The sequence below is a fragment of the Pagrus major genome, chromosome 2, assembly GCF_040436345.1.
Source record: "Pagrus major chromosome 2, Pma_NU_1.0".
In the NCBI taxonomy this organism is placed as follows: Eukaryota; Metazoa; Chordata; class Actinopteri; order Spariformes; family Sparidae; genus Pagrus; species Pagrus major.
In genome coordinates, this window is record NC_133216.1 from 652,550 (window position 1) to 663,697 (window position 11,148).

At 44.1% G+C, this 11,148-nt stretch overlaps 1 protein-coding gene across 3 annotated transcripts in view; it reads left to right on the forward strand.

The window, feature by feature from the left end:
* masp1 (MBL associated serine protease 1) overlaps window positions 1-6,402 on the forward strand; it is an 18,899-nt gene extending 12,497 nt beyond the window's left edge. For 2 of the 3 annotated variants that reach the window (XM_073481859.1, XM_073481850.1), the window contains exons 9-13: window positions 2,310-2,429; window positions 2,603-2,677; window positions 2,769-3,016; window positions 3,093-3,281; window positions 4,931-6,402. In XM_073481859.1, the coding sequence (XP_073337960.1) occupies window positions 2,310-2,429; window positions 2,603-2,677; window positions 2,769-3,016; window positions 3,093-3,281; window positions 4,931-5,404 (1,106 nt within the window). In that variant the 3' untranslated portion in view covers window positions 5,405-6,402. Of the gene's footprint in view, window positions 1-591; window positions 756-2,309; window positions 2,430-2,602; window positions 2,678-2,768; window positions 3,017-3,092; window positions 3,282-4,930 lie in introns of those variants that run through there. The other variant, XM_073481867.1, reaches the window with a different exon arrangement.
* The last annotated feature ends 4,746 nt before the right edge of the window (window positions 6,403-11,148 follow it).

The following is an 11,148-nucleotide window of genomic DNA, read 5'->3' on the forward strand; positions in this document are numbered from 1 at the left end:
GACTGAAGGCTGTAATCTGTCAAGATTAACAGAACGTTTCTTTATTTCCTGTTTTTTCTTTCTTTTCTTTTCTTTTCTTTTCTTTTGTCCAAATAAAACTCTTGTGCTCTCACTGAGCTGCAGGTGTGGACACACACAGGTGGAGGGTGACGAGTCGTTGAACATCATCTGTGTTTACATCAGTTTCTCTGTGATGCTGTCAAATACTGTGAGCTGTTCATGTGACTCTTTAAATGTGAAGCTGCTGCAGGTTAACACTGACCTCCGATCAGACGAACGCTGACCTCAGATCAGATGAACGCTGACCTCCGATCAGACGAACACTGACCTCCGATCAGACGAACGCTGACCTCCGATCAGACGAACGCTGACCTCAGATCAGACGAACGCTGACCTCAGATCAGACAAACGCTGACCTCCGATCAGACGAACACTGACCTCAGTTCAGTCAGGCAGTGTGTTGAGCCTGTGTTGTTTCTGTTTACTGTGAAGTTTGTGCACAAACCCTGATCAGAGTCAAACTTCCCTCTTTCTTTCTTTCTTTCTTTCTTTCTTTCTTTCTTTCTTTCTTTCTTTCTTTCTCTTCTGTAGAAACAGACTCTGGGAGGAGGAAGAGGCGGTCTCTGTCCAGCATCTTATCCAATCGCAGTCTAGATTAGTCACAGAGTGATCCCTATTGGCTGATAGACAAACTGTAGGAACAGCCCAGAAGTGTCGCTAGTTTTACTTTCTAATAAAACAAATGAAAAACAGAATCTGCAGTCGTGTGTTTCTGTCAAACAAACTATTATTATTAATGACAATATTAATGACAATATTAATGATAATATTAATAATAATTGAAGATCAGCAGCTGCTCTGTGATCACAGCAACAATCACACTTCTGATTTAACTAATAAAATGTGATTAACATCAGTGAGATGTGATGAACTGTGACAGTGTCAGTGATCTATGAGACGTCTGTGTTCAGGTAAACGTGACAGGTGAGACGTTAATATGACTGTTTTCATTAAACATCATCTGATGTTAATGAACCTTCATTCATCACATTCATTCTACAGTAATTAACAGTTTAGTATAAACATATTGATCCACTGAATCTGCTCGTGTTTTTATAAAGTAAAGTTACAGAGTTCTGCAGCCAGGAGAAAAACACTGAATTAACATTTAATATTTAATATTTAAATGAGCTCTGGTTATTGGATGAGTTCATCATGTGACCTAATCTTCATCTTTAACTCATGTCTGTCTCTCCATCCTCCTACTCCTCCTCATCCTCCTCCTCATCCATCCTCCTCCTGCTCCTCCTCCTCCTCCATCCTACTCCTCCTACTCCTCCTCATCCATCCTCCTCCTCCTCCTCCTCCTCCTCCTCCTCCATCCTACTCCTGCTCCTGCTCCTCCTCCTCCTCCATCCTACTCCTCCTCATCCTCCTCCTCCTCACCCATCCTCCTCCTCCTCCTCCATCCTACTCATCCTCCTCCTCATCCATCCTCCTCCTGCTCCTCCTCCTCCTCCATCCTACTCCTCCTCATCCTCCTCCTCCTCCTCCATCCTACTCCTGCTCCTGCTCCTCCTCCTCCTCCATCCTACTCCTCCTCATCCTCCTCCTCCTCACCCATCCTCCTCCTCCTCCTCCATCCTACTCATCCTCCTCCTCCTCATCCACCCTCCTCCTCCTCCTCCTCCTCCTCATCCATCCTCCTCTTCCTCATCCTCCTCCATCCTACTCATCCTCCTCCTCCTCATCCACCCTCCTCCTCCTCCTCCTCATCCATCCTCCTCTTCCTCCTCCTCCTCCTCCTCCTCCTCATCCATCCTTTTCCTCCTCCTCTTCCTCCTTCTATTCCTCCTCCTTATCCATCTCCTCCTCCTCATCATCCATCCTTTTCCTCCTCCTCCTCCTCCTTCTATTCCTCCTCCTTATCCATCTCCTCCTCCTCCTCCTCCTCACCCATCCTCCTCTTCCTCATCCTCCTCCTCCTCATCCACCCTCCTCCTCCTCCTCCTCCTCCTCATCCATCCTCCTCTTCCTCCTCCTCCTCATCCATCCTCCTCTTCCTCCTCTTCCTCTTCCTCCTCCTCCTCATCCATCCTCCTCCTCCTCCTCCTCCTTCTATTCCTCCTCCTCATCCATCCTTTTCCTCCTCCTCCTCCTCCTTCTATTCCTCCTCCTCATCCTCATCCTTGTCCTCCTCCTCCTCCTCCTATTCCTCCTCCTCATCCTCATCCTTGTCCTCCTCCTCCTCCTCCTCCTCCTGATCCTCTCGCTTAACACAGAGCTGATTGGTCTGCTCTCTGTCACAGTGGTGGATTGTGGGAGTCCGAAGGCGGTCGCCATGGCTGATGTGGTGTTTGGTAGTCATGACAACAGCACACTGTTTGGATCGACGGTTCAGTACATCTGCAGGGAGGATGGCAGCAACAGTAAGAGTACCAGTACTGTCTGAAGCGAGTACTTATACACGTGTATAGTATAAACATGTACCCACAGGACAGTACACAGAGTACCCTAACTTATTTTACATATATTCATCAGTAAAGTAAGTCACTAGTTACGAGTGTGTGTGTGTGTGTGTGTGTGTGTGTGTGTGTTGTAGGTTCCTACAGCTGTGAAGCGAGTGGAGACTGGATCAACTCTGAGTCAGGAACCAGACTGCCCACCTGTCTGCCAGGTAACATCTACATGAATCATGGAGTTGTGAGTTCTGACCCTGGAAGTAAAAAGTACGTCAGGAGTTGACTCAGTGTCGTGTCCGTCTCCAGCCTGCGGCCGTCCGTCTCGTTCTCTCCCCCCTCAGGTGAAGAGGATTGTGGGTGGTCGCAGTGCAGAGCCGGGCCTGTTCCCCTGGCAGGTCCTGCTCAGTGTGGAGGATCTGTCCCGGGTACCGGAGGACCGCTGGTTCGGCTCCGGGGCACTGCTGTCCGAGTCCTGGGTCCTCACGGCCGCCCACGTCCTGAGGTCCCAGAGGAGGGACACGAGTGTGGTCCCAGTGGCCCCTGAACACGTCAAGGTCTGAGCAGGAACCAGTATGACCAGTCTATCAAGTATGATAAGTTTTACCAGTGTAACCAGTGGCTGTTCCCCAGGTGTTCCTGGGCCTCCATGATGCTGGAGATAAGCGTGTTGCCACCAACCGTTCAGTGGAGCAGATCTTCCTCCATCCAGACTTCCAACCTGACAACTACAACAACGACATTGCTCTGCTGAGGCTGACGGAGCGGGTGGAGTTCACTCAGCTCATCCAGCCCGTCTGTCTGCCTCCACCTCACAGCAAGGTCCCACAAATACTCCCACTAATGTACTATTACTCCTACTAATACTGTTGATACTACCACTAATGTACTATTACTACTACTAATACTGTTGATACTACCACTAATGTACTATTACTACTACTAATACTGTTGATACTACGACTAATGTACTACTACTACTACTAATACTGTTGATACTACAACTAATGTACTAATACTCCTACTAATACTGTTAATACTACGACTACTGTGCTATTACTCCTACTAATACTGTTGATACTACCACTAATGTACTATTACTACTACTAATACTGTTGATACTACCACTAATGTACTATTACTACTACTAATACTGTTGATACTACGACTAATGTACTACTACTACTACTAATACTGTTGATACTACAACTAATGTACTATTACTCCTACTAATACTGTTGATACTACCACTAATGTACTATTACTCCTACTAATACTGTTGATACTACGACTAATGTACTATTACTACTACTAATACTGTTGATACTACAACTTATGTACTATTACTACTACTAATATTGATGATACTACAACTAATGTACTATTACTACTACTAATACTGTTGATACTACGACTAATGTACTATTACTACTACTAATACTGATGATACTACAACTAATGTACTATTACTACTACTAATACTGTTGATACTACAACTAATGTACTATTACTCCTACTAATACTGTTGATACTACAACTAATGTACTATTACTACTACTAATACTGTTGATACTACAACTAATGTACTAATACTCCTACTAATACTGTTGATACTACGACTACTGTGCTATTACTCCTACTAATACTGTTGATACTACCACTGACTAATGTACTATTACTACTACTAATACTGATGATACTACCACTAATGTACTATTACTACTACTAATACTGATGATACTACAACTAATGTACTATTACTACCAATACTGTTGATACTACAACTAATGTACTATTACTACTACTAATACTGTTGATACTACAACTAATGTACTATTACTACCAATACTGTTGATACTACAACTAATGTACTAATACTACCAATACTGTTGATACTACAACTAATGTACTATTACTACTACTAATACTGTTGATACTACAACTAATGTACTATTACTACCAATACTGTTGATACTACAACTAATGTACTATTACTACTACTAATACTGTTGATACTACAACTAATGTACTATTACTACTACTAATACTGTTGATACTACTACTAATACTATTGATACTACTACAACTGGTACCAGTACCACAGCCCTGTACTGCTACTGCAGTATATCCTGTGTTCTCAGGTGCAGCACATGTTGACTTTTCCTTTTTCTTACAAAGTAAAGACAGTAATCATCTAGAATCTTTACATCTTTAGAAAGGAGCATTTTGAGCAGAGTTCTGACTCAACATGTCGGCCGTCAGTGAGCACCTGTGACTCTAGTTCTTGCAGTGTGTCCTGCTCCGTCGTCACTAGTTGGCGTTGTCGGCGTGATGCAACAGGACAGCTGACCTTCATCACCGCTGGTTCTCTGATGTCTCGTCGGTGTGTCTGGACTCTCGACACTAAACGACGTCCTCTTGTGTTTCATGTAAATATGTTTCTGACCTTTGACATCTCTGTCTCTCTCCAGGACGACCCCCCCTCTCCTCTCCCTAACTCACTGGGTGTAGTTGCTGGTTGGGGAATCTCCAACCTGAACACCTCGTCCTCTTCCTCGTCCTCGTCCTCGTCAGGCGCCCCCCCCTCTCTGACTTCTGACCTCGGGCTGACCTCTGACCTCCTGCAGTTTGTGAAGCTGCCCGTGGTGTCTCAGGACGAGTGTGAGGCGAGCTACGCCTCACGCTCCGTCACCTACAATATCACAGACAAAATGTTCTGCGCCGGCTTCTTCGAGGGGGGGCAGGACACCTGCCTGGGGGACAGTGGGGGGGCATTTGTCATGGAGGACGGGGTCAGCCAGAGGTGGGCGGTGTTTGGGTTGGTGTCATGGGGTGGGCCGGAGGACTGCGGCAGTCAGAGAGTGTACGGTGTCTACACCCGAGTGTCCAAGTACGTGGAGTGGATCCAGATGCAGCTGCACGCTGCCCCCTGGTGGAGAGGCTGAGGCAAGAAGTAGACCAGGTCACATGACCAACAGGAACTGAGTCAAACAAGTACATTTACTGATGTACTTGTACTTTACTTGTACTATAACTCTGTCATGGTACTCCACTACATCTCAGAGGGGAACTTTTTACTCCATTACATTTGTCTGACAGCTTTAGTTACAAGTTACTGTTACTGTGAAAACCTCGCATCTCCAGATGTGTTGATGGTACATTCAGGCGATAATACTCACATATTTTTACTTCAGTGAGGAATGCAGTACTTTTACTGTAGTGGAGTAATTTCACAGTTCAGCTGTTCAAGAAAAACATCTGCAGCTCATATTTGTAATAAAGACAGAAAAACAAAGTGTTTTTAGGAATATTATATCAGAATATCTGTTATTGTATTAAAATATGACACAGACGGTGAAACAGGTGATAAAACGAATCAAACAAATTTAAAATAACAAAATATTTTAAATGACGAATTAATAAAAACAAAATAAATGTCGATCAGACTGCTTTTGTTGTGTTTCACAACTGAAATATGTTTGTTAGAGTAACTCATCACACTAACAATAATAATAATTATCGAAATTATAATAATAATGATTACATTTTTAATGATTTGAGCCTTTAAAGTCAAAATGTTAGTAGATCGTTAGTTAAACGTTCCTCATCTGTTGTTAGTTTTTGTGTTTATGAGATTTTAATGTCATCAGAAGAATTTAACCAAAGACGTGAACTGTTATACACTCCATTCATATCCCAGAATGCTTTGCTGCACTCCCTCTGTTCTGACTTCCTGCCTGTAGACTTTGTCTGTAATAAACCTGCAGCCTGTAGAGGGCGACAGACATACACAGACTGATGAAGCCACATTATTATATTTTTATTTTATCAGATTCAAAATGTAACTTTATTATCTCCACTGATTGTTTACAGCCACATTCTGTTTTTATATTTTACACTCATGTATGAATTATATGAAAAGTAATAAACATGTTTCGTCACATTTGATGAAAACCTTTTATCATTTATGTCATCATCAAGTACTTTACTTCATACTTCAACTCCACTACATGTATCTTGCAGCTTTAATTACAAGTTACTTTTCACATAAACATATGAAGGGTTCATAAAACCTGATGTTTTGTTTTGAATTCAACAAAGAACAGTTCATAGTCCAGTCCAGCTGAAACCATCAGTTCATTAATCAATTAGTTGATTGACAGAAAATTAATCAATAACATCGTCTGGTTGCAGCTTCACAGGTGTTTTTGTCCTTTAAAAGATTGAAATCATTGAATGTATTTATTAGAATGTTCAGGTTTGGACTGGAAACCTCCAGACACTCCAAGACTGCAGGACTTTAACACCTACGGGAGAAAAGTAAGGCACAAATCTGCTATTATTGCTGTCACCCCCATCTCCTCCTCCTCGACTGGGAATTGGTCCCACCCTTGAACATCCTCAGACTTGATCGTGTGGACCAGCTATTCATCCTGACCTCACCTGTACTCATCTGGTGCCAACCCTGGTCCGGACCTTGAGCCGGACCTTGACCTCTGAGACAACCCAATCACCTCCTGTGGTCAGGTGTGCTTTAAGATACGAAGCTAACTTTATTCTCCCCATTGGGTCTGGAGGGGAGGAGGGGAAGTCATCGAGAGAGTTTCCACCATCCTAACATGTAGTGACTTTGGGGTGTTTCCTCCCTATAACTCTACACACAAAACCACCATGGTGGTTATTACACCTGTTCCCCTGTCAACAGAGTGGAGGCGGAGGCGGAGAGTCACTAGCCCTTTTCACACAGAGACGCCGCATTATCGCCACAGCAGCGGTTCGCCAATTCTCTGCTGTTGGTTGTTCACACAGAACCAAGCAGCTCCGGCGTAAAGACGCACCAGTGTGTAATTCACACAGAAAGCTGGCGCTGCGGCTCTAAAAGAGGCGTGACGGTACACGTCATGATGATGACGGTACACGTCATGATGATGACATCTCTGTGTTTTTTTCAATGTGTTTCCCCTGGTGTACTCCTGTTAATCTAAACATGTACGTGCTGACTGTTTATAATCATATGGATGCAGTTATAATGTGCTGTGATTGAGATCCTGACCCACCAAACATCCTGGAAAGTGACAAAGTTACGTTTTTTGCTCTAAATTACATAATTACATAATCACCATCAGTAAACAGGACACTGTCTGACTCTGTCACTCCTAGGGATGGAGTTCACTGAAGTCTCGGTTGGGAGGGCTGACCCTCGCAATCACCGCGACAAACACTTGGTGAGTTAAAGTTTTTTGCCGGGGACAAACGCTGACACTTCTCCACGTATAACTGCGGTATTTTTTTCCTCATATGAGTTACCAAAGACACGACCAGTTACTACGTTACTGTTGTTTGGTCCTGTAACGTTGCTTTGTGGGACATTTCTCTTTATTGTGTTGAGTGGAGGACCTGTTTAGTTATCAGACTGTCAGATCGACACACTGGTTCGGTTCCCCAATACTGCGCCTCTGACACTACCTCTGACACTGCCTCTGATACATTTACATTGACATTCAGGGCATTTAGCAGACACTTTTGTCCAAAGCGACTTACAATAAGTACATTTGTCACAAGAAAGAAACCGCAACATATCACAGTCGATAAAGTACAAAAGAAAAGACAAACAATTTTCAAGCCCTCATCTGAGCAAAGTAGCTGCTATTTATCAAGGATACCATGATTACAAAAGTGCTATGATGTAAGAACATACAAGTGAATATACATTTTTTGGGGGGTGGGGAGGGAGTCATGCTATGCGGGGTCGAGGTGAAGTCTGAACAAGTGAGTCTTGAGTCTTTAGTGGAAGATGGTGAGTGACTCTGCTGTCCTGACATTGGTTGGGAGTTCGTTCCACCACTGAGGCGCCAGAACAGAGAAGAGTCACGACTTCGCTGAGCGGGTTTTGTTTGCTCTCAGCGATGGCGGGTACCAGCCGGCCAGCTGATGTAGTAGAGCGAAGTGCTCGCGCTGGGCTGTGTGGTCTGACCAGTGTTTGGAGGTAGATGGGTGCAGTTCCTTTGACGGCCTTGAAGGCCAGCACCATCGTCTTGAATCTGATGCAGGCCGCAACAGGAAGCCAGTGGAGGTCACGGAGGAGGGGGGGTCACATGGGAGAATTTGGGTAGATTGAAAACAAGGCGTGCTGCAGCGTTCTGGATATGTTGCAACGGTTTAGTTGCAGAGGCTGGGAGTCCAGCCAAGAGCGAGTTGCAGTAGTCCAGGTGGGAGATGACCAGTGATTGAACCAGGAGTTGCGTCGCATCCTTTGTGAGGGATGTTATAGAGGGCAAATCTGCAGGATCGGGCCACTGCGGTGATGTTGGGGGTGCAGGATAGTCCGTCGTCAAGGATTATGCCCAGGTTCCTCGCAGTCGATGAAGGCGATACCGTGACATCCTCGACAGTGACCGACAGGTCCATGTGAGGGCAGTCTTTCCCCGACATGAAGAGAAGTTCAGTTTTACTAAGGCTGAGCTTGAGATGATGCACAGTTGTCCAAGCCGAGATGTCTGCCAGACATTCAGAGATGTGCGATGCCAAGTTCAGCCAGAGTGGAGAGGAGGATTTGGTGATTGACTGTGTCAAATGCAGAGGATAAGTCGAGGAGGATGAGGGCTGATGAGTGGGACGAGGCTCTGGTGGCACGGACCGACTCAGTCACTGTGAGGAGGGCCATCTCAGTGGAGTGAGCAGTCCTGAAGCCTGACTGATTAGGGTCAAGGAGGTTGTTTTGCGAAAGGTAGGAGGACAGTTGGTTGTAGACGGCACGTTCCAGGGTCTTAGAGAGGAAGGAGAGAAAAGATACAGGTCTGTAGTTTTGGATGTCAGCCGAGTCTAGGGTGGGTTTCTTTAGGAGTGGCTTTACTGTAGCTGTCCTGAAAGGAGCTGGAATACGACCTGAAGTTAAGCTCCTGGCTTCTGGCCAGGAAAACTGGTTCCAGAGTGGCACCAACACAACAACACTGGTTTAGAACAAAGAACTGCTCACGTCAGGGGCTGGAAGCAGAGTTATTGTGACCATGACCAACTAGAACCACTTATGACCGCCCTTTTTTAAAACCAGAGCTGGTGTAGCATGTTCTGACGGATCCACGGGAGAATAAACAAAAGATTTTCACTATTTTCACTAATTGAAGCAACAGTGGTCTGAGGATGAGTCTTGTTTGGATTTAGGCATGTAAAGCCAGGAGCAACACTCATAAAGAGTCGATGTAGTCCGTCATATTTGTTCCTAACAATGATGGGAAGCTGAAGACGTATACAGTAAGTGAATGATGTGACTCTGTGATGGCTCTCAAGTCTGTGGAAAAGCAAGCCGGTTCTTAAAAGGTTCACATGTTGAACCAACTTTGAACCAGCAGTTGGTTGAAAAGGTGTGAATGCCAGCTTTGCGAGTTCCAGGAACCCTGTGATGCGTCAGTACGGAGCATAAAACAACACCTAATCTTAAATGTCTTCTAATTCAAGCTAATTCACCACCAGCATCACCTGCACGTCAGGCAGCTGTACTTCGCTGTTTAAATTAAAATATGATAAAGACAAAATGTGATCAAAGTGATGAAAACAGATATTTTTTATTAAATAATGACATTGCGGGATGGTTTGTTTGCAGCAGTGTTGATGCGTCCTCTGGTTTCCTGTCAGTGCTAAATAATAAAACCATAATCAGTCTCCGTCATTCAGGATAGAAACACTTTGAACAACACTTTGAGACGTGATGAGGAATCTGATTGGTTCTCTGCTGATTATGTCATCTTCTGAATAATAACAAACAACAGTAGTCATTGGAATCACTCAAAGTCACACGTACAAAAAGTGAACAGCTGTTCGTACAGTTAGGATAACAGACAGGAACTCAAAGTCATAAAATATATTTAAAATGTTGAGAATACCAACAGGAAGTGACATCAGAAGATGAATGGGAACCTGAACTTGACTTTCTTCTTCTCTAACTTCTGAGAGACAGACAGACAGACAGATGGGGTTGGTGGTGGATGAGGGTCCCAGCAGATGGAGCACCGATACAGAATTGTGCTTCAAGGTGTGATGTAAATCCTCTGAAGGGCGCTATCATTATCATTACTCATAATAATAATAACTGGTCCAGATAACACAATTTTGTTTTTAAAAAACGAAACTAAAATTCAAATATTATCTATGAAAACTTTGTGCTTACACAATAAATTTTATTTTGGCAGTTGTTGCATAAATTGTAATCAGTAAACAGTAATAGATTACTGTCACACCATTCTGCTGCTGCATGAACCATGCTGACACTACTGGATGGATTAAAAGTTTGATTTATTCTGTTTTGTCTTCGTCCCTGAAGCAGAAAATGATCAAACTGACATTAAAACGTTATAAATCCAGTAGAGTCAGCTCCTGTGGCAGTGAGGAGTTGGGTGGAGGACAGTGAAGTTTGACAGTGTTCATCATGACGTCACTCTGCTGGGATTATCGGTTCATTACATCACTATTATACAGACAGTTAAAACAACACATCAGTGTGCAGCTGGCTCACATGCTTCAATCAGACCTGATCCGCTCCAGCTGTCTGAACAGGGTCATACAGAGTCACTCTACTTTCTGTTGGAGGGGCAGGTCTAGACCACCAAGTCAAACATATGCACCAGGATTGGGGTAAAGCAGGTCTGAAACCAGAACAGGAAAGAACTATGAACATGTTTGAGCCAGATCAGGA